General features: G+C 36.3%; 2 protein-coding genes across 4 annotated transcripts in view; one reads left to right on the top strand and one right to left on the bottom strand.

Moving 5' to 3' along the window:
- DNAJC24 (DnaJ heat shock protein family (Hsp40) member C24) overlaps nucleotides 1-4,753 on the bottom strand; it is a 64,897-nt gene extending 60,144 nt beyond the window's left edge. The window contains exons 1-2 of one of the 2 annotated variants that reach the window (XM_037019558.2): nucleotides 4,672-4,753; nucleotides 3,894-4,076 (exon numbers count right to left, since the gene is read on the bottom strand). In XM_037019558.2, the coding sequence (XP_036875453.1) occupies nucleotides 3,894-4,004 (111 nt within the window). In that variant the 5' untranslated portion in view covers nucleotides 4,005-4,076; nucleotides 4,672-4,753. The remainder of the gene's footprint in view (nucleotides 1-3,893; nucleotides 4,077-4,671) is intronic. The other variant, XM_037019549.2, reaches the window with a different exon arrangement.
- Nucleotides 4,754-4,798: 45 nt separating this feature from the next.
- The window catches only part of DCDC1 (doublecortin domain containing 1), a 496,388-nt gene continuing 476,917 nt past the window's right edge, over nucleotides 4,799-24,269 (top strand). For both annotated transcript variants that reach the window (XM_073216357.1, XM_073216358.1), the window contains exons 1-3: nucleotides 4,799-4,915; nucleotides 19,053-19,138; nucleotides 20,727-20,783. The gene's annotated coding sequence lies outside the window, so the exon portion shown is untranslated. The remainder of the gene's footprint in view (nucleotides 4,916-19,052; nucleotides 19,139-20,726; nucleotides 20,784-24,269) is intronic.

The following is a 24,269-nucleotide window of genomic DNA, read 5'->3' as shown; positions in this document are numbered from 1 at the left end:
AAAACTGTCAACAAAATGGATACAGAGAAAACATACCTCAACATAATAAAGGCCATATATGACAAACCCACAGTTAACATCATACTAAATAGCAAGTAGCTGACAGTCTTTCCTTTAAAATCAAGAACAAGACAAGGCTGTCCACTCTCACCACTTCTATTCGACATAATAGTGCAGATCCAGGCCATGGCAATCAGACAAAACAAAGAGATAAAGGCATCCAAATTCGTAAGGAAGAAGCAAAACTGTCATTGTTTGCAAATGACATGCTAAATATAGAAAATAGTAAAGACTCCTCCAAAAAACTATTAGCACTAATGACTGGATTCAGCAAAGTTGCAGGATACAAAATTAATACACAGAAATCTGTTGTATTCCTATATCATAACAGACAAGCAGAGAGAGAAATCAGGAAAACAATTCCTTCACTATTGCATCAAAAAGAATAAAATACCTATGAATAAACCTAACCAACTAGGTGAAAGACCTATACTCTGGAAAACTGTAAGACACTCATGAGAGAAATTAAAGAAGACCCAAATAAATGGAAATGTATACCATGCTCCTGAATAGGAAGAATTAATATTGTCAAAATGGCATCCTGACCAAAGAAATTTACAGATTCAGTGCAATCACTATCAAAATACTAAAAGCATTCTTCAAGAAACTAGAACAAATAGTTCTAAAATTCATATGGAACCACAAAAGACCCTGAATAGCCAAAGCAATCCTGAGAAGGAAGAACAAAGCTAGGGGTATTATGTGCCCTGACTTCAAGCTATACTACAAAGCTTTGGTAATCAAGACAGTATGGTACTGGCACAACAACAGATCCATAGACCAATGGAACAGAACAGAAAGCCCAGATACAAACTCACACATAAATGGTCAATTAATATACGAAAAGGAACCAGGAATATACAGTGGTGAAGCAACAGTCTCTTCAACAGCTGGTGTTGGAAAAACCAGACAGCTACATGCAAGGTAATAAAACTGGATTACTATCTAATTCCATACACAAAAGTAAACTCAAAATGGACTAAAGGCCTGAATATAAGACATGAAACCATAAAACTCTCAGAAGAAAACATAGGCAAAAATCTCTTAAACATAATAAGCATGAGCAACTTTTTTCTGGACACATTTCCTCAGGCAAGGGAAAAAAATAAAAAATGAACAAGTGGGACTTATATCAAACTAAAAAGCTTCTGTACAACAAAGGACACCATCAACAAAACAAAAAGGCAACCTATGGTGTGGCAGAATATATTTTGTAAATGATTTATCTGATAAAGAGTTAACATTCAAAATATATAAAGAACCATACACTTCAACACCAAAAAAAACAAATAACCCAATTAAAAAATGGGCAGAGCACCTGAACAGACATTTTTCAAAGAAGAAATACAGATGGCCAACAGGCACATGAAAAGATGTTCCACATCACTAATCATCAGGGAAATGCAAATAACAACCACAATGAGATATCACTCACACCACTTAGAATAGTCACTATTCAAAGACAAGAAATAACAAGTGTTGGTGAGGATGTGTAGAAAGGGGAGCCTTTCTACCCTGTTGGTGGGGATGTAAAGCAGCCACTGTGGAAAGCAATATGGAGGTTCCTCAAAACACTAGAAACAGAAATACCTTATGAGCTAGTAATTCCACTTCGAAGAATTTACTCAAAGCAACAAAATCTCTCATTCAAGAAGACATATTCACCTCTATATTTATTGCAGTATTGTTTACAAGAGCCAAGATATGGAAGCAACTTAAATGTCCATCAGTAGATGAATGGATAAAGAAGAGGTGGTACATATCCACAATGGATTATTCAGCTATAAAAAAAGAAAAGAAATCCTGCCATATACAACAACATGAATGGACCTAGACAGTATTATGCTAAGTGAAATAAGCCAGACAGAGAAATATAAATACCATTAGGTTTCACTTACCTGTGCAATTTAAAAATAAAATGAGACAAAATGGACAAAACAGCAGTAGACTCACAGACAGTAAGTGACTGGTGGTTACCATAGTGTAGGTGTTGGGGTGGTTTGGTAGAATGGGTGAAGGGGATAAAAGGGCACAAAAATCTCAATCATAATGTAAGTTGGTCAGGGGGATGGAAGTGCAGCATGGAAAGTGAAGCCAATGGTTCTGCAATACCTTATCTGTCAGCAGTACAGATAGTAACTGTACTAGTTGGGGTAAGAATTTAATATATGGGTAACTACTGAACCACAGCATTGAATGCTTGAAACTAATGTAATGTTGTGTATCAACTAAACTTGAATAAAAAAATACATTTTAAGAAAGTGCTTAGTATCATTAGTCATCAGAGAAATAAGAAATAAAAGCACAGTGAGGTATCATAAACAGAACTGCGCAGTAGTTCTCAATGGGGACTAAAAGGTTGGCAATTTTGTCCCCCAGGAGGTATTTTTAGTTGTTACTGCCATCTAGAATGCTGCTAAACATCCTACAGCACACAATACAGCCTTACTTAACAAAACATTATCCTGCCCAAAATGGCAATGGTGGCCAAACTGAGAAACCCCCAACAGCAGAAATGAAAGAGATAATAGTATGAAATGTTGAAGATGTAGGGCAACTGGAACTCTTGATACATTATTAGAGGGTACTAAAATGGTTCATTCACTTTGGTGTTTGACTTGACATAAATCTTAAAAAATTCTGAGAGAAAACTTAACATCATTTAAGTTCACCTTATTACCTAAAACAGGGAAATTAGTACATTCCTGACAGTGAAATATATACTGTCTCTCACAACAAATATTAATAGTTATGGTACAATCTCATAGATCTATTTGATAAAAACCAGAGAAACAACTAATGATATACAAGTAATGGTCCTCTACTCTTTTTGTAAATAGAGTTAATTAGAGACCATATAGAGTTACTGACACTGGCTTAAGAAATGTCACAATATAGGCTGAAAAAAATTAATATAACATTTCAGAAGGATACTATATATTTATAAATTCCACAACTCATTTCATAGTATGGAATGGGGTGAAAAACAGTGTCTAACTAGTCTAAATCACCAATATTCAATACAAATATAATGAAAACTATAAACTGCAAACCACAGATGCAATGTTTAAAAATGTAAAAAGCAGATAACCATCAATTTTGATAGTATATATAATATATATATTATATAGTATGTATAGAATATGTAAAGTAACGAACATATCCAAAACATTATCATTTCAATATGCAATCTACATAAAAGATAAGATTTCATTCTTTTTTCTTACTATGTCTTCAAAATCTGATGTGTATTTTACATTTATAGCACATCACATTTTGGACTAGCCATAGTTCAACTGTTCAATACCACATGTAGCTAGTGGCTGCTACTACATAATAATTCTGGGTATTACATATTACATGACACATCCCTAAATGTTTTACATGGATTATTCACTTAATCCTTCCTGAGGCATATACAGAGGAAAGTAACTTGTCCCAAGTTCTCAGTTAGTGATAGATTCAGGATTGTACCAGCATTCAGATCTCCTGCTCAAAACCACGATACAATCCCACCTCAAATCAACATTTTTTATATTGATTTTAGACTCACAGTCTAAATGGTTTTCACTATTTTACAAGTGTGAAAGTGTAAAAATTACAAAATTTCACAATACAATAATCTTACTTTATTTTACGATTTTTTTTTTTTACAACTGCTTTGAGGCAGTTGCTGGGCACACCAAAAGTTACAATAGAAACTTTCAATCAAATTAGTATTTGATTCCTGCTTAGATATCATATGTTCATTAATGGAAACCTAGATTTCTGGCACATAAACTGATTCCCCCACCCCCACCACCATGATTTAAAATATGCTAGAAAAGACTTACCATTAGTATGAGTTTTTGATAATTTTGTTTTAGGTCTGAAATACTTGCAGATGGGTCTGCCCCCAGGATGCTGTACCAATCCTTTTGTGGTATCTGCTCAAATGCCATCATCCATTGCACAAGAAGTGGGCCTTCTCAAATCGACTGAATAGAAATATTGATGAGTTCATTACAGCTTCCGATCTAAGAAATAAGCAAGTACTTCTTTTCTAAGTTCTTTAATATTAAGCAGGCAAATCATGATTATAATGCAAACCTGATGAAGTATATATGTTCATTCAAAACGCCACAAGAACTTCATGCGTACACAAGTACAGAAAACCTGTTGCATGCTTCATGATATACGCTTGTATCTTAAGTTAATGAATATACAACAGTATTAAAAAAATTCAATAATGAATCTCAGCAGTGGATGAACCTCTAAGAAGGTATTTCTACTAGCCTCATAGAAAAAGCAGCACACAGTAAGTACTCACTAAATACACTAACCAGTCAGCACAAGTAGGCAGCGAGTAAGAGTTCTCGGTTACTGGAGAGCGGTCAGACTGCTCATAAAGAGCTCCTGAAACTGCTCCTCCAGTATTCCAGACGGTAGAAGAGACCCCGCCAGAGGCCCCAGAAACTAGGCAACCTCTACCCACAGCTGTGAACTTAACGAGAAACAGCTGGAGCCTCCTCACAATAGGGACTTGAGAATCCACTGTATTCACAGTCGACTGAATAGCCCAGGCATTTACGCCGGGTACCCGCTCATGGCTTCACTCGGTATCAAACTTACCAAACTTCATAGAGCTACTGGGCCCACTGCCGTGGACTAAAACTCGGGACCTGCCTCTCCTTCCGCCGGAAGTCATTGCACTGACGTGAACACGTTTCTAGTCGAGCCGTAGTGGCCGCGGCACCAATCGGAAGCGCCGCTACGCCCTCCTAGACGCGGTCGCCGTGGTAACCAGTAGCCGCTTCCAAGGAGTTTACTAGCTGTAGTGCCTGGCTGTGGGAAAAGGGGTCCTTCGCCTCGCCTGGTACTAACTCTCCCTTGTCTCGGGTCCGCGACTGTCGCTTTTCCCCTTTTCCTCAAAGAGCCCCCCCTCCCCTGCTCCCGCCTCCTCTGCCTTCCCCAAGGCTTCCTCCGCTTACCCTACCCAGCTCCGCTTCCAATTCTTCTGTGTGGGTGACTGTACTTGGGCTGAGGGGGTGGGTAGAGGGGGTGTAGGGAGGTGTATGTGGATGAGGAGATCTGATTCCTCCCTTGTTTCTACACTTATCTTAGAATGTTTTCGTTGGAAAATTAAGAACTAAAACCTATGCAGAGTAAAGGTTTTCTTTTCGATTTTAATAATGTTTCTGGAAAAGATAATTCAACCAAATTATTTCTTTTAGATATTAGCAACCAAGTTAAAAAGTAAGAATTTTTCAAAGTTCTTTCACATTTAATATCTCACTCGACTTTCACTTCTACCCCCTAAGGAAAGTAAAATGGGACTGACTATTCCCACTTTGTGGATAAGGAAACAAAGAGGGGATCAAGGCCAAATAGTTAATCGGGGAGCAACAGAACAGGGCTCTTAACATAGTCTACCTATTCCCAGGGCTGTTACGCTTTGAAACAGTTGTAGTTATATATGTATATTTGAAGTATAGTTGATATACAGTCTTGTATTGGTTTCAAATAGACAAAACAGTGGTTCAACAGTTAATCATATTTTTAAATCCTCAGCCCCACTAGTTGCTGTCAACGTAAGAAGATGTTACAGAATCATTGACTATCTTCTACAGGCTGCACCACTATCCCTGTGATCAACTTATATTATAGTTGAGAATTTTTGTGCCCCTATATCCTCCTAACTCTCCCTGCTCATCCACCCAGACCTCTCCCTCTTGGTAACCAACAGTCACCTCTCAGTGTCTATGAGCCTAATGACATTTTGTTTTGCTTTGCTTTTATGTTTGACAATGAGTGAAATCATATGGTATTTGTCTTTCTCTGCATGGCTTATTTCACTGAGCATAATACCCTCTAGGTCTATCCATGCGTTGCAAATGGCAGGATTTCTTTTTTATGGCTGAATAATATTCCATTGTGTATATGTACCACATCTTTATCTACCCATCTACTGATGGACACTTACATTGCTTCCATATCTTGGCTCTTGTATATAATACAGTGATAAACGTAGGTATGCATATGTCTTTTTGAACAATTAGGTTTTTCTGTTAGTTTATTCCCTCTTCACTCTCTCTTTCTTCCATTCTGTTCTTCCCTTTTATTATCTCTTCTCTGGGCTGCTTACCTTATATTGACCTCTCTTACTTGCATCATACTTGGGAGGTGAAAACTGCATCTTATTTATTGGCACCTGATTTAAATTTCACTTCAAGGAGTTCAGGTAGTTCTATTGCTGTTACTGCTTAGATGTAGCTTTCCTTCTTTTTAATCTTTTTTCTACCGAAGTAAAAAAAAATCTAGAGTGAAAAGTATACAGTATGTTCTACATAGAATTTTGTCATGTTTACAAGTAGACACAAAGAACCTTATACTGAGTGAGAGGACCTGGTTTTAGTCCTGGTTCCAACATACCTTCTGTGTGGCTCTAAGAAAATACCCAGAATGACAGAATGTGTTGTTCAGAATACCTTCCTATACTGTACTATGAGAATGACACCCCTCCCTCCAACTTCATAGCCCTCAAACACCCCTTTACACTGCTTTGTCTTTCCTTATATAGTTATGCTCAAATCCTCTAGATTTTACAGCAAGAATACTTTATTTTGACTTATGATTCCATTAGGGTATTGTATTATCACTTTTACTCTTTTTTTAACCAGATTCTGAAAAGTCTAATTACAGTACCTCAATTTCCTCAATTCACTTTTTTTATATTTGTATTTATTTATTTGTTTGGGTTTGGAAAGTAGGAGATACACATTTTCCCCAAGCAAATCTGAAGTGCTTTGTCGTTTCATCTCAACATACTTTAGTATGCATCCTTAAAGCATACTTTAGTTTTCCAACTTTTTCTTTTATCTCCATAATGTCATTATTCCTCTAAAATGATCAATAATTCATTGATGACATGCAATATCTAGTTCTTATTTATATTTCCCTACTTATCTCATAAATGTTCTTTCTTTTTATTTTGGTATCATTAATCTACAAGTACATGAGCAACATTATGGTTACTAGACTCTCACCATTATCAAGATCCCCCTACATACCCCATTACAGTCACTGTCTATCAGCATAGTAAGATGCTGTAGAATCACTACTTGTCTTCTCTGTGTTATGCAGCCCTCCCCATGCCCCACACACACATTACACATGCTAATCATAATGCCCCCTTTCGTTCCCCCCCCCCATCCCTCCCTTCCCACCCATCCTCCCCAGTCCCTTTCCCTTTGGTAACTGTTAGTCCATTCTTGGGTTCTGTGAGTATGCTGCTGTTTTGTTCCTTCAGTTTTTCTTTGTTCTTATACTCCACAGATGAGTGAAATCATTTGATACTTGTCTTTCTCCGCCTGGCTTATTTCATTGAGCATAATACCCTCTAGCTCTACCCATGTTGTTACAAATTGAAGGATTTGTTTTCTTCTTCTTATGGCTGAATAATATTTCATTGTGTATATGTACCACATCTTCTTTATCCATTCATCTACTGATGGACACTTAGGTTGCTTCCATTTCTTGGCTATTGTAAATAGTGCTGCGATAAACATAGGGGTGCATGTTTCTTTTTCAAGCTGGGCTGCTGCATTCTGAGGGTAAATTCCTAGGAGTGGAATTCCTGGGTCAAATGGTATTTCTATTTTGAGTTTTTTGAGAAACCTCCATACTGCTTTCCACAATGGTTGAACTAATTTACATTCCCCACCAGCAAGGTAGAAGGTACCCCTTTCTTCACATCCTCGCCAAAATTTGTTGTTGTTTGTTTTTTGGATGGCGGCCATCCTAACTGGTGTGAGGTGATATCTCATTGTGGTTTTAATTTGCATTTCTCTGATAACTAGTGATGTGGAGGATCTTTTCATGTGTCTGTTGGCCATCTGAATTTCTTCTTTGGAGAAGTGTCTGTTCAGATCCTCTGCCCATTTTGTTTTTAGAGGGCATCTCTCATATTTATTGATCAAATTGTTGTTAACAACAATAAAATTCTGTATAGTGGACTCATTGCACAATCATTAATCAACCCCAAGCCTAATTCTCAACAGTCTCTAATCTTCTGAAGCATAACAAACAAGTTCTTACATGGTGAACAAGTTCTTACATAGAGAATAAGTTCTTACATGGTGAACAGTGCAAGGGCAGTCATATAACTGAAACTTTTGGTTTTGATCACGCATCATGAACTATAAACAATCAAGTCAGATATGATTATCCATTTGATTTTTATACTTGATTTATATGTGAATCCCACATTTCTCCCATATTTTTTTAATAAAATGCTGAAGTGGTAGGTAGATGCAAGAAAAAGGTAGAAAACATAATTTAGTGCTGTAAGAGGGCAAATGTAGATGATCAGGTTTGTGCCTATAGACTAAGTATTAATCCAAGCTAGACAAGCTCTGCCCATTTTTTAATTGGATTATTTGTTTTTTGTTTGGAGGTGTGTGAGCTCTTTATATTTTTTGGATGTCAACCCTTTATTGGATATGTCATTTATGAAATATATTCTCCTATACTGTAGGATGCCTTTTTGTTCTATTGATGGTGTCCTTTGCTGTACAGAAGCTTTTCAGCTAATATAGTTCTACTTGTTCATTTTTGCTTTTGTTTCCCTTGCCCATGGAGATATGTTCATGAAGAAGTTGCTCATGTTTATGTCCAACATGTTTTTGCCTATGTTTTTTTCTAAGAGTTTTATCATTTCATGACTTACATTCAGGTCTTTGATCCATTTCAAATTTACTTTTGTGTATGGGGTTAGACAATGATCCAGTTTCATTTTCTTACATAAAGCTAGCTGTCCAGTTTTGCCAACACCAGCTGTTGAGGCTGTCATTTCCTCATTGTATATCTGGCTCCTTTATCAAATATTAATTGACCATATATGTTTGGGTTAATGTCTGGAGTCTCTAATCTGTTTCACTGGTCTGTGGGTCTGTTCTTGTGCCGGTATCAAATTGTCTTGATTACTGTGGCTTTATAGTAGAGCTTGAAGTTGGCAAGCAAGATCCCTCCTGCTTTACTGTTCCTTCTCAGGATTGCTTTGGCTATTAGGGGTCTTTTGTGGTTCCGTATAAATTTTAAAACTATTTGTTCCAGTTCATTGAAGAATGCTGTTGGTATTTTGATAGGGATTGCATTGAATCTGTAGATTGCTTTAGGCGGCATGGCCATTTTGACAAAATTAATTCTTCCTATCCAAGAGCATGGGATGGATTTCCATTTGTTAGTGTCCTCTTCAATTTCTCTTAAGAGTGTCCGGTAGTTTTCAGGGTATAGGTCTTTCACTTCCTTGGTTAGGTTTGTTCCTAGATATTTTATTTTTTTTAATACAATTGTGAATGAAATTGTTTTCCTGATTTCTCTTTCTACTAGTTCATCATTAGTGTATAGGAATGCATCAGATTTCTGTATATTAATTTTGTATCCTACAACTTTGCTGAATTCTGATATTAGTTCTAGTTGTTTTGGAGTGGAGTCTTTAGGGTTTTTTATGTACAATATAATTTCATCTGCAAATAGTGACAGTTTGACTTCTTCTTTACCAATCTGGATGCCTTGTATTTCTTTGTTTTGTCTGATTCCTGTGGCTAGGACCTCCAGTGCTATGTTGAATAAAAGTGGGGAAAGTGGGTATCCCTGTCTTGTTCCAGATCTTAGGTGAAAAGCTTTCAGCTTCTCACTGTTAAGTATGATGTTGGCTGTGGGTTTGTCATATATGGCCTTTATTATATTGAGGTACTTGCCCTCTATACCCATTTTGCTGAGAGTTTTTATCATGAATGGATGTTGAATTTTGTCAAATGCTTTTTCAGCATCTATGAAGGTGATAATGTGATTTTTGTCCTTTTTGTTGATGTGGTGGATGATGTTGATGGATTTTCTAATGTTGTACCATCCTTGCATCCCTGAGATGAATCCCACTTGATCATGGTGTATGATCCTCTTGATGTATTTTTATCATATATGTCTTTTTATCATTGATTTGCTTGAATCACAATCCAAACAAAGTGTAAACATTTAATTTGGTTTTGTCTCTCAAGTATTTTTAAGCTGTAGCAGTTCCATTTAACTACTACCATGTTTTTTTTTAATTTACTGCCATTAGCTTATTGAAAAAGTAGATCAGTTGTTTAAATCGGAGTGTTTTTTAAAATTTCTACCATAATGAACTTCTTAAAAAACTTTTTGTTTGAATCCCTGCTCACTAATCTCCCTTTAATTTTTCATTTTCTAGGGGAATCCTTCCAATAGAAATATTATGTAGGTTACAAATGCAAGCCCCATTTGTGATTTAAAATTTCCCAGTAGCCACATTAGGAAAGTAGAATGAAACAAGTGAAATGAATTTTAATAATATATTTTATTTAACCCAATATATCCAGCATATGAGCATTTCAAAGTATAATCAATATAAAAGTTACTGAGATATTCTGCATTCCTTCTGCATACTAGGTCTTCAAAAGTTGGTGTGTATTTTACCTGTATAGTTTATCTCAGTTTGGACTAGCTGCATTTCAAGTACTCAATAGCCACATCTAATTACTGACTGCTGTATAGAACAGGGCAGATCTAGACGATAAAGTCCTAACTCCTTAACCTGGCATTCAGTACCTCCCCTATGGTTCTTTGTTTTCTAGACTTATCCTTTATATTATCTATATGTGAAACTTGTAAACAATTGGGTCTCTTCTTGGTACTTCATCCAAAATTCTGTTTAGATTGTTCACCTTGCTTATAACACCCTAGCTCTTTTCTGCATGAAAGTTTTATCCCTACTTTAAGAGCTGTCTTCCATTAAGCCTTTTATGATCTCCCAGTCCTTAGAAATTACTTTCTCCGTTCATCTTTCATAACAAGTACTGTGTGTACTTCTCATTTACACTCATCCTATCCCACAGGAAATTATACAATTTAGATGTAGTTTCTGATCCCCTAGTTCCCTAAATTCTCTGATTGTAGGATTTACCAGCTATCTTGCCACATTTTCTAGAGTTCTAATAATGTGTATCTATAATATCTTCGTTTCTCACTATCTTTTTTTTATTTTTGAGAGGGCATCTCTCATATTTATTGATCAAATGGTTGTTAACAACAGTAAAATTCTGTATTGGGGACTCAATGCACAATCATTAATCAACCCCAAGCCTAATTCTCATCAGTCTCCAATCTTCTGAAACATAATGAACAAGTTCTTACATGGTGAACAAATTCTTACATAGTGAATAAGTTCTTACATGGTGAACAGTACAAGGGCAGTCATCACAGAAACTTTCAGTTTTGATCACGCATTATGAACTATAAACAATCAGGTCAAATATGAATATTCATTTGATTTTTACACTTGATTTATATGTGAATCCCACATTTCTCCCTTATTATTATTATTATTTTTAATAAAATGCTGAACTGGTAGGTAGATGCAAGATAAAGGTAGAAAACATAGTTTAGTGCTGTAAGAGGGCAAATGTAGATGATCAGGTGTGTGCCTATAGACTAAGTATTAATCCAAGCTAGATAAGGGCAACAAAACATCCACGGATGCAGAAGATTTCTCTCAAAACGGGGGGGTGAGGTTCCAAGCCTCACCTCTGTTGACCCCCAATTTCTCACCTGATGGCCCCCCTGCAACAGTGCCTGTCTTAGGTTGTTCCTCCCTTGAGGAATCTTACCCATCTCTGGCTAACCAGTCATCTTCTGGAGCCATACAGGGAAATGAAAAGTTGGTAAGTGACAGAGAAGCAATATTGTTTGAAAAAGTTAGCTTTTTACTTCTTTGCAGATTTATGCCCTGTGGCTTTTATGCCCAGCATTTGTCTTGAGGTATCTGTACCACTTGGAGGAATTATGATACTCGGTAATTTTGATATGAGGCACGAATTCTACTTAAGGGCTATAATTAAGAAGGAAGAAGAAAAGCTATAGAAGTAGCAGACAGAAGAAAACATGGGAAGATTGATTATTTCTTTGATAAATCTTCTTGTAGAGTAACTTAAGCGTGTATAGGTTTTAAACTACTAATTAAATTGCGCACACACATTAACATAATAGGAATACAGCTACATAACAAAAGCAGACCTACGATTACCAGCGATCTCCAGTGAAACCAAGAAAACCAGCTAGGCACCCCAGGCATTTGTGAAAACTTATCTATGATATGATGGATATTGTCTAACTGAATTTGAATAGTTTGAGAAAAATCAGACAAATTAAAACAACACATTCCTGGGAACTGTTCACATCCCATATATTCTTTTAACAGTAGATAGACTGTAGTCGCAAGATTTTGGAGTGCTACAACTTGCACTTCTCCTAATTCTTGGTTGAGTTCCAACAGTATAGATCCAGTCAAATTTGTTGTTTTACTGTATGCACAGGCCAGCTTAGATACCTCCTTCTTCATTCCAGTGGCGATTCCAGGAACTAGTGGGATGAATGCAGCTACAACTGGAACAGCGCCAGGATCTTTGTTGAAGTTTTTTGATGATCATTTTCTGGAATGACTCTTCCAGACTATGTTGATGTTGGAACTTCTTCTTCATATCATATCTTAGTTCATTTTCTGGGTAGCCAAATTAGGCTTTGATCCTCTGTATAAACACAAACAGACCCTTTGCCCACACTTTGATATGCCCTTTATGCCATTGTGAAGAACTTATTGGAGGTCACCACACAGGAACTGCTTTTTTTTTTTTTTAAGAGAAAGGAATATTATCAGAAAAATGTACTTCCATAGCTGATCATCTGACACCCATTAAATGATCAAAATTAAGAATATTTAGAGCATGCATTAATCATTGATTTACAGTTAGTTTTATCCTATCAGGAAGTAATCCCCCTTTCCTTTATTTATTTATTGTTATCACTGATCTACAATTACATGAAGAATATTATGTTTACTAGGCTCTCCCCTATACCAGGTCCCCCCTATAAACCCCTTTACAGTCACTGTCCATCAGCATCACAAAATGTTGTAGAATCACTACTTGTCTTCTCTGCATTGTACAGCCCTCCCCTTTCTCCCACCCCCTCCCATTATGCATGCTACTTTTAATACCTCCCTTCTTCTTCCCCCCTTATCCCTCCCTACCCACCCATCCTCCCCAGTTTCTTTCCCTTTGGTACCTGTTAGTCCATTCTTGGGTTCTGTGATTCTACTGCTGTTTTGTTCCTTCTGTTTTTCCTTTGTTCTTATACTCCACAGATGACTAAAATCATTTGGTATTTCTCTTTCTCCGCTTGGCTTATTTCACTGAGCATAATACCCTCATGCACCATCTATGTTGTTGCAAATGGTAGGATTTGTTTTCTTCTTATGGCTGAGTAATATTCCATTGTGTATATGTACCACATCTTCTTTATCCATTTATCTACTGATGGACACTTAGGTTGCTTCCAGTTCTTGGCTATTGTAAATAGTGCTGCCATAAACATAGGGGTGCATCTGTCTTTTTCAAACTTGAGTGATGTGTTCTTAGGGTAAATTCCTAGGAGCAGAATTTCTGGGTCAAATGGTAAGTTTATTATGAGCATTTTGAGGAACCTCCATACCACTTTCCACAATGGTTGAACTAATTTACATTCCCACCAGCAGTGTAGGAGGGTTCCCCTTCTCCACAGCCTCACCAACATTTGTTATTGTTTGTCTTTTGGATGGTAGCCATCCTTACTGGTGTGAGGTGATACCTCATTGTAGTTTTAATTTGCATTTCTCTGATAATTAGCGATGTGGAGCATCTTTTCATGTGTCTGTTGGCCATCTGTATTTCTTTTTTGGATAACTGTCTGTTCAGTTCCTCTACCCATTTTTTAATTGGGTTATTTGTTTTTTGTTTGTTGAGGCATGTGAGCTCTTTATATATTTTGGACGTCAAGCCTCTATCGGATCTGTCATTTACAAATATATTCTCCCATACTGTAGGGTTCCTTTTTGTTCTGTTGGTGGTGTCTTTTGCTGTACAGAAGCCTTTCAGCTTGATATAGTCCCACTTGTTCATTTTTGCTTTTGTTTTCCTTGCCTGAGGAGATATGTTCAAGAAGAGGTCACTCATGTTTATTTCTAAAAGGTTTTTGCCTATGATTTTTTCTAAGAGTTTAATGGTTTCATGACTTACATTCAGGTCTTTGATCCATTTTGAATTTACTTTTGTGTATGGGTTTAGACAATGGTCCAGCTTCATTCTCCTACATGTAGCTGTCCAGTTTTGCCAGCACCATCTGTTGAAGAGACTGTCATTTCACGATTGTATGTCCATAGCTCCTTTATCAAATATTAATTGACCATATATGTTTGGGTTAATGTCTGGAGTCTCTAATCTGTTCCACTGGTCTGTGGCTCTGTTCTTGTGCCAGTACCAAATTGTCATGATTACTATGGCTTTGTAGTAGAGCTTGAAGTTGGGGAGTGAGATCCCCCCTACTTTATTCTTCTTTCTCAGGATTGCTTTCGCTATTCAGGGTCTTTGGTGTTTCCATATGAATTTTTGAATTATTTGTTCCAGTTCGTTGAAGAATGTTGCTGGTAATTTGAGAGGGATTGCATCAAATCTGTATTTTGCTTTGGACAGGATGGCCATTTTGACAATATTAATTCTTCCTATCCACGAGCATGGGATGAGTTTCCATTTGTTAGTGTCCCCTTTAATTTCTCTTAAGAGTGACTTGCAGGTTTCAGGGTATAGGTCTTTCACTTCTTTGGTTAGGTTTACTCCTAGGTATTTTATTCTTTTTGATGCAGTTGTGAATGGAATTGTTTTCCTGATTTCTCTTTCTATTGGTTCATTGTTAGTGTATAGGAAAGTCACAGATTTCTGTGTGTTAATTTTGTATCCTGCAACTTTGCTGTATTCCGATATCAGTTCTAGTAATTTTGGAGTGGAGTCTTTAGGAATTTTTATGTACAATATCATGTCATCTGCAAATAGTGACAGTTTAACTTCTTCTTTACCAATCTGGATTCTTTGTATTTCTTTGTTTTGTCTGATTGCCATGGCTAGGACCTCCAGTACTATGTTAAATAACAGTGAGGAGAGTGGGCATCCCTGTCCTGTTCCCGATCTCAGAGGAAAAGTTTTCAGCTTCTCGCTGTTCAGTATAATGTTGGCTGTGGGTTTATCATATATGGCCTTTATTATGTTGAGGTACTTGCCCTGTATAGCCATTTTGCTGAGAGTTTTTATCATGAATGGATGTTGAATTTTGTCAAACGCTTTTTCAGCATCTATGGAGATGATCATGTGGTTTTTGTCTTTCTATTTGTCGATGTGGTGGATGATGTTGATGGACTTTCGAATGTTGTACCATCCTGGCATCCCTGGGATGAATCCCACTTGGTCATAGTGTATGATCCTTTTGATATAGTTTTGAATTCAGTTTGCTAATTTTTTATTGAGTATTTTTGCATCTACATTCATCAGGGATATTGGTCTGTAATTTTCTTTTTTGGTGGCTCTTTGCCTGGTTTTGGTATTAGGGTGATGTTGGCTTCATAGAATGAGTTTGGGAGTATTCCATCCTCTTCTAGTTTTTGGAAAACTTTAAGTAGAATGGGTATTATGTCTTCTCTGTGTGTCTGATAAAATTCTGAGGTAAATCCATCTGGCCCGGGGGTTTTGTTCTTGGGTAGTTTTTTGATTACCATTTCAATTTCTTTGCTCATAATTGGTTTGTTTAACTTTTGTGTTTCTTCCTTGGTCAGTCTTGGAACGTTGTATTTTTCTAGGAAGTAGTCCATTTCTTCTAGGTTTTCCAGCTTGTTGGCATATAGGTTTTCATAGTAGTCTTTAATAATTCTTTGTATTTCTGTGGAGTTTGTAGTGATTTTTCCATTCTCATTTCTGATTCTGTTGATTTGTGTTGATTCTCTTTTTCTCTTAATAAGTTTGGCTAGAGGATTATCTATTTTGTTTATTTTCTCAAAGAACCAGCTCTTGGTTTCATTGATTTTTGCTATTGTTTTATTCTTCTCAATTTTGTTTATTTCTTCTCTGATCTTTATTATGTCCCTCCTTCTGCTTACTTTAGGCCTCATTTGTTCTTCTTTTTCCAGTTTTGATATTTGTGATGTTAGACTACTCATTTGGGATTGTTCTTCCTTCTTTAAGTATGCCTGGATTGCTATGTACTTTCCTCTTAAGACTGCTTTCCCTGCATCCCACAGAAGTTGGGGCTTTGTATTGTTGTTGTCATTTGTTTCCATATATTCCTTGATCTCTATTTTAATTTGTTCATTGATCCATTGATTATTTAGGAGCATGTTCTTAAGCCTCCATGTGTTTGTGAGCCTTTTTGGTTTCTTTGTACAATTTATTTCTAGTTTTATACCTTTGTGGTCTGAAAATTTGGTGGGTAGAATTTCAATCTTTGGAATTTACTGAGGCTCTTTTTGTGGCCTAGTATGTGGTCTCTTCTGGAGAATGTTCCATGTGCACTTGAGAAGAATGTGTGTCCTGTTGCTTTTGAGTGTAGAGTTCTGTAGATGTCTATTAGATCCATCTGTTTTAATGTGTAGTTCAGTGCCTCTGTGTCCTTACTAATTTTCTGTCCATTGGATCTATCCTTTGGGGTGAGTGGCGTGTTGAAGTCTCCTAAATTGAATGCACTGCATTCTATTTCTCCCTTTAGTTCTGTTAGTATTTGTTTCACATATGCTGGTGCTCCTGTGTTGGGTGCATATATATTTAGAATGGTTATATCCTCTTGTTGGACTGAGCCCTTTATCATTATGTAGTGTCCTTCTTTATCTCTTGTTACTTTCTTTGTTTTGAAGTCTATTTTTTCTGATACTAGTACTGCAACCCCTGCTTTCTTCTCGCTCTTGTTTGCCTGAAATATGTTTTTCCATCCCTTGAATTTTAGCCTGTGCATGTCTTTGGGTTTGAGGTGAGTTTCTTGTAAGCAGCATATATATGGGTCTTGCTTTTTTATCCATTCTATTACTCTGTGTCTTTTGATTGGTGCATTCAGTCCATTTTCATTTAGGGTGGTTATTGAGAGATATGTACTTATTGCCATTGTAGGATTTAAATTTGTGGTTACCAAAGGTTCAAGGTTAGCCTCTTTAGTATCTTACTGCCGAATTTAGCTTGCTTATTGAGCTGTTATATAAACCGTCTGGAGATTCTTTTCTTCTCTCCCTTCTTATTCCTCCTCCTCCATTCTTCATATGTTGGGTGTTTTGTTCTGTGCTCTTTTTAGGAGTGCTCCCATCTAGAGCAGTCCCTGTAGGATGCCCTGTAGAGGTGGTTTGTGGGAAGCAAAGTCCCTCAGCTTTTGCTTGTCTGGGAGTTGTTTAATACCGCCATCATATTTAAATGATAGTCTTGCTGGATACAGTGTCCTTGATTCAAGGCCCTTCTGTTTCATTGCATTAAGTATGTCATGCCATTCTCTTCTGACATGTAGGGTTTCTTTCAAGAAGTCTGATGATAGCCTGATGGGTTTTCTCTTATAGGTGACCTTTTTCTCTCTAGTGCTCTTTAAAACTCTTTCCTTGTCCTTGATCTTTGCCATTTTAATTATTATGTGTCTTGGTGTTGTACTCCTTGGATCCTTTCTGTTTGGGGTTCTGTGTATTTCTGTGGTCTGTTCGATTATTTCCTTCCCCAGTTTAGGGAAGTTTTCAGCAATTATTTCTTCAAAGACACTTTCTATCCCTTTTCCTCTCTCTTCTTGTTCTGGTTCCCCTATAATACGGATATTGTTCCTTTTGGATTGGTCACACAGTTCTCTTAATATTGTTTCATTCCTGGAGATCCTTTTCTCTCTCTCTCTATGTTAGCTTCTATGTGTTCCTCTTCTCTGGTTTTTATTCCATCAATGGCCTCTTGCATCTTATCCATTCTGATTATAAATCCTTCCAGAGTTTGTTTCTCTTCTGTAATCTCTTTCCTGGCATCTGTGATCTCCCTCCGGACTTCATCCCATTGCTCTTGCATATTTCTCTGCAACTCTGTTGGTATGTTTATGATTTTTATTTTGAATTCTTTGTCAGGAAGACTGGTTAGGTCTGTCTCCTTCTCTGGTGTTGCCTCTGTGATCTTGTTTTGCCTGTAATTTTGCCTTTTCATGTTGATAGAAATAGTTTGCAGAGCTGCAATGAGTGATGGCTGGAAGAACTTCCCTTCTTGTTGGTTTGTGGCCTTCCTCTCCTGGGAGAACAGCGACCTCTAGTGGCTTGTGCTAGGCAGGTGCATGCAGACAGGGCTTCTGCTTCCTGCCCAGTTGCTATGGAGTTTATGTCCGCTGTTGCTGTGGGCATGGCCTGGCTCAGGCTGCCTCTCCAAAATGGTGGAGCCGCTTTGGAGGGGGAGTGGCCAGGAGGCTATTTATCTCCATAAGGGGCCTCCGTGCTCCCTGCTGCCCGGAGGGTTAGAATGCCCAGAGATCCCCAGATTCCCTACCTCTGGACTAAGTGTCCCGCCCTGCCCCTTTAAGGCTTCCAAAAAGCACTCGCCAAAACAAAACAACAACAACAACAACAACAAAAAATGGCCGCTCGCTTTTCTTTGTTCTCCGGTGCCAGCCTCAGGCACCCACTCTCCGGTCTTGGTGCCCTGTTCCCCTAGTATTGGGGTCCCTGTCCCTTTAAGACTTCCAAAAAGCCCTCACCAAAAAAAAGTAAAAAAATTAAAAAATTAAAAAAAATGGCCGCTTGCTTTTCTTTGTTCTCCAGTGCCGGCCTCCGGTACCCACTCACCAGTCTTGCTGCCCTGTTTCCCTAGTATCCAGCACCCCATGCATGCACTGTGTCTGCACTCTGGTCCGGATGGCTGGGGCTGGGTGTTCAGCAGTCCTGGGCTCCCTCTCCTTCCCCGCTCAGACTCCTGTCCTCCTGCCGTGAGCTAGGGGGAGGGCGCTTGTGTCCCGCCAGGCCGGGGCTTGTATCTGACCCACTTCACGAGGCGCTGGGTTCTCACAGGTGTGGATGTGGTCTGGCTGGTGTCCTGTGTCCTTTGGTCTCTATTCTAAGAAGAGTTGTCTTTGTTATATTTTCATAGATATATGTGGTTTTGGGAGGAGATTTCTGCTGCTCTACTCATGCCACCATCTTGGCTCCGCCTCCATTTCTCACTATCTTAGAAAGGTAATTTTTCCATTTTATGTAAAACTAATTTAGAAGCAATACAAACTATGTTAGCATAATGCATAAGTGCATGAACTCTGGAGTCACTCTGCAAAGGTTTGAATCCCTGCCCTGCCTCTTACTAGTTATATGAACACTTTAAGTTAATTAATCTCTGTGCCTTGGTTTCTTCCTCTATAAAATAGGAATAATAATAGTATCTCCATCATAGGTTTGTTGTGAGGATTAAATGAGATGATAAAGTAGAAATACTTAGTACTCAGTAAAAATTAGCTATTATTGTTATTAAGTTAAATATTCGTTGCTCAGTTTTGATACACTAGAATATTAAGAATTCATAGCAAAATTTTAGGAATTTGCAAACAAAGCATGTGAAAGCCACAAACTATTGAATTGGAAAGATTAAACTAACCTTGAATGTTTGTTGAACTATAGTTTGCAGTGTAAATTAAAAGCATGGCAATGACCTCTTAATTCCTGTGGAGTCAGCATCTAATATAAGCAAGGTACACATACATTAAATGTTTGATTTCAAGATGATTGACCAGCTACTATGTAACTAGAGTTAGATAGATGTAGATATATATATAGCAAGAGTTTAAAGCCCTTAATTTTAATGATAGCAAAAAAATCACATTCTTATTCAGGTTATCACTTTCATACTTGCTTGCCCATAAACTTACTAATGCCCATCACAAATGAACAAATTCATAATTTGAGCTCATGTGCACACATTAGTAATTGTTGATGGATAATATTTGTGATATAAGCAATATACTTTCACTAATTATTTCTTATCCTACAATTGGTTTTTCTTTTCTACTGGTTGTATCACTAATTCTTCTTCAGTTTCCTCGATCTTATTTACCTCTGAATTTTTAGGATTTTCATATCAGTGAACTAAGCTGTATTTATTTTAGGTACCACAGAATGTTATAAAATTAGATGATTGCCCTTATAACAACTTAAAACATGTTGGGAATATAGAAAAACCACCAATAATTAGCTAGTGATGAGATTGTAAAAATAAATCACAATGATATTGTTCATATATAGACTTCATTCTCTTATTCATTCAATCAACAAATATTTATTGAGTGTCACTATGTGTCCCACATTCTGTTACAAGAGACACAAAACAGAGTTTGCTGTAGTTCTCTCAAAAGCTGCATGTTTATCTGGGTAGACAGACAACTGAACACACAACTGGAATAGTTGTGAAAAGTGCTATTCCAGAGCAAACACAGGTGCAAATGCCAGTCAATAGCTTGTAGTTATTTGAATAGAATAAGGTAGATTACTTGAGTGACTGAAATCCTTGAATCAAAGTGAGGCTAATCCAGGAAGATGTAAATGTTAAGTTTTAAACAATGTTTTGATGAAGAGGAGAGATGAAGGGCTAGAATTAGAGAAACTTACTTTTTTCCTTTTTTCTTTTTTTTGCATATTATCATAAACCCTTAGACAGTATTTAGAATCAGCTCTAATGAGCAATCCTCCCGTATCTTTTGGAAATGGTTTTTCATTTTTGCATTTTTACCCTTACTGCTTGTCTTCATTTGATTTATTCTCTCTTTTGTCTTTTCAGCAGTGAACATGGATTGAGTTTGTGCAAGGCAAAGCACTAAGCAAGAGAGACAAAGAGGTAAATACCCTTTCCACTGTCACCACACTTATTGCTGATCATCATGTTTGTTTAACTTCCCTTTGTCATGTTCTTTCAAGTTTGTTTCAACCATCTTATGGGTCTTTATCTTATCTGGAATTTTTTGTTCCTGTCTTCCTAGTTTCTTCATATCTGATGTTTGAACGGTTCCATGAACTTATTGAAGATAGTGTATATAATCCATTTTCTGTCTTTCTTTAGTAATCAGGATACATCCCAACTTATTATTTCCCCATTCACTTCTTTACCCCTTTCTCTCTGTTTTTATGACCACTCTACTCAGGCTTTTCTGTGAGCTTTCCAGTTATTTTGAATTTGAATCCTTGTGATCCCTTCCAGGCATGTAGTGATATGCATTTATATGCTATTTTTAAAGCACTCTCCCTTCTCCATTGTAGTTTTTTAAGCCTGAATTTTTTAAAGTTTATTTTATTTTTGTCATGTAATTGACTCACAGAAGAAAGGTTAATGTGAATGATCAAGGGCTGTTAATTTGTGGGTTAAAATGTGTTAAGCAGTTGATATGAAGTCTGTTTAAGTCAATTAGAGAGTATAATGAAGACGTTTCTAGAGTGTCATGGAACCTTTTGAAGTTAGCTTGGAATTCACTTGTGTATATCAACCATGCACCTGACCAAACATGTCACTACATTTAGGTTTTTAATTTGTGTACATTCCAATAGATATGAATATTTTTAAAAGTTTGACTCTATTACGAAGATTCTTATGTTTTGTTATAGGAAATAAATTAATGATTTCCTTCATTATTAGCAAAATGAGAAATGTAATTAGAAACACTGTTATCTTTTTACCTTCATATTTTTTTCCAAAAAGAAAAATACAACTGGACTGTGTAATCAACATAACATTTCTGGTTTTTTTTTGTTTATTAGTTTATATGCCTCATTGTTTTTAAAACTAGATTAGGGTCATTATCACAGATACTTTAAATACTAAGTACCTCATATAGAAAGGTAGCATTGATAAATACATGTAAAACTTAGAGTCTCATCTAAAGAAGTGATTTGTTTTCTGCCCCAAAATTATTTGAAGTAATATTATGAAAGATTTTCGTGTTAGTTAATATCTTCAAAAATTTCAGAATAGTTCATTTCATTATGCAGAGTTTAATGTTATTATGCTCAATTTCAATAGTTACAGATTTTTTTGTATAATGATAGCATTATTTAAGATGAATGAAGCATTGCAACTTCAACAGTTCAAATCCATGGAGATATGAAGGTAAAAATCAAATTTTTAAAAGTATTCTTCACATAGCATAAGGGGTTACTATAGTACTATTTTTTATTCCTTGTGTCAGTGTATTAGTAATGAACACATTTAGAATTTCAGCTTCTTCTTGCAACCTTTCAGTTTAATTAAATATTTAGAGACTGATGAAAACAAGTCTTATATGCTAAAGGAATTTCTGCAATGATGGATTAGTTGCCAAAATAATGAAACCACCTAGCTTAAAAAATATACTGAAGAATAGATGTTTTCTGAATATTCTTTCCACAAAATAATCATATTTTTAAAATATTTTAAGCAATTCATAGTATTACTTGTTAATCTACTGTAGAAGCAGCATGAGTGTAGTCTTTCATAGTTCATTAGCAATTTCTTTAATGAGTTTTTTGTGTGATAGATAGTTAAAGTAACAGACAAATGACAGATTGTTTGCCTTTAATGATTTCCCTGTTTCGAGCCCATTACAAAGCAATTAGAAATCTGACAGCATTTTCACTCTGCATTACTGATCATCTAAAGTGATGAGGAATGAGAGGTGATGAATATTAATTGTATATTTTCATATGATTATCATAAATTATTACCTTGTCTGATGTGCTGCAGGTGAAGCAGGAGCATTAGAGAAAGACAGATACATTAATTGAAAGTCTATATGATTTTTAAAATCTTTGTCTACATTGTAAAGCCTGATTTGTGATATTAGTCTTTATAAATATTAAATTAATTATCTTTAGCTTCTACCTACATTTGGGGTAACTTAAATAACTTTTCTTATTTCAGTACAAAAAAAAAGGAAAAATTTTTATTTCAGTATAAGAAAAGGAAAAGTTATTCCATGAAATACATATGTGTATTTCAGTTTAGAATTTTAAAAATCTGATTTGGAGAATGACAGTGAATTGTGTCTATATGCATATATATAATATTCAGGTATATCAATACAGAGAATGGTATATTTAGAAATAGGTCTTATGTTAATCTTAGGTTAAAGTCAAGTAATTCTGCAAAAGAAGTTGTAAGATAAAGTGTAACAAGATGTAAAAGAAGATTTTTCTAGGTCCTCTGTAAAAGTTCTTTTGGTCTTAGTCCATGGCATATGCTGTTTCCCAGTTTCTTGCTTCAGATTGATGAGGCTAAGCCTATCATCAGGACCCAAGTGCTGCTGTTACTTGGTTGCCAGCCTTACACTTGGAGCAAAGGTTGGTCTAGAAACTGAACAACAGTCTTCAGTGCAGGGAGAGGTGCAAGCTTAAACACTTGAAATGATAAGAAATACATTTGGATCAATTTTACCAAAATAAATTAAGTTGTATTTTGATACATCTCTAATTTTAGGTATTACTTGGTAATCAGTACATACTTGATGAATTGAGTTGAGTTTCATTGACTTATGAGATTGTATCTTGCTTAGTTCTGTCTTTTGGAACTCTTGATGTGGTTTGTTTGCTCTGTGGTCTACCATCTCTTAGAGAGGCATGCAATCCTGGGTCCATCTTTATTTATGAATGTCATAATCTTTATGATAATGTGATTATAAATCAATAAAAATAGATTTTTGCATGTTTATTAGAATTCTCCTTGTTTTAAATTCAATTTTATATGTTCCTATTTTATATATATTAAAAGTGAAAGTGCCAGGACTTCACAAATGAACTTTTTTGTGTTCTGGAACGTTGAGAAGAGCTTTCTGAAATTCATTGCATGTTTATTTAAGAAAAAGTTAGATATCATAATGATAGCAAATTATCAGTAAAAAGAGTTGAGGTTCTAGCATTTAGTAGCACAATTGAAAAATGTTTTTACTGGCTAAGCTTTCCAAATATATATTTTTTTATGTCTGATGACCTCCTCAGATTTTGTTCCACAGGGACCTCCTTCAGCTAGAGAGCAGGTCCACCTAGCCCTCTTTACATAATTACAATGGTGATTCCCAGGGCCCTCAACTCCTTTTTGCTGATATTCCTTATCTTAGTCTTAGTCTAGACTTTAATTTTATCCTTTCTACAACCCAACCAATTCTTTTCTTCTTTTTCCACTTCTAACATACCACCAACCAACATAGCTCCTTGACTTTTGGCCAAATCCCCACTTCTTCCTTTAGAGGAAATTGGTTTAAAAATCTTAAATAGTTTTCCTATAACAGATAACAGTTACCCACACCTTAATTCACAGAAACCTGGACTGTCCAACCATGGGACTGTTAGCAAATCAACA

This window comes from Manis javanica, chromosome 11 (assembly GCF_040802235.1).
Source record: "Manis javanica isolate MJ-LG chromosome 11, MJ_LKY, whole genome shotgun sequence".
In the NCBI taxonomy this organism is placed as follows: Eukaryota; Metazoa; Chordata; class Mammalia; order Pholidota; family Manidae; genus Manis; species Manis javanica.
The sequence above is the reverse complement of the archived record's forward strand: the minus strand, read 5'-3'. Positions and strand labels throughout refer to the sequence as shown.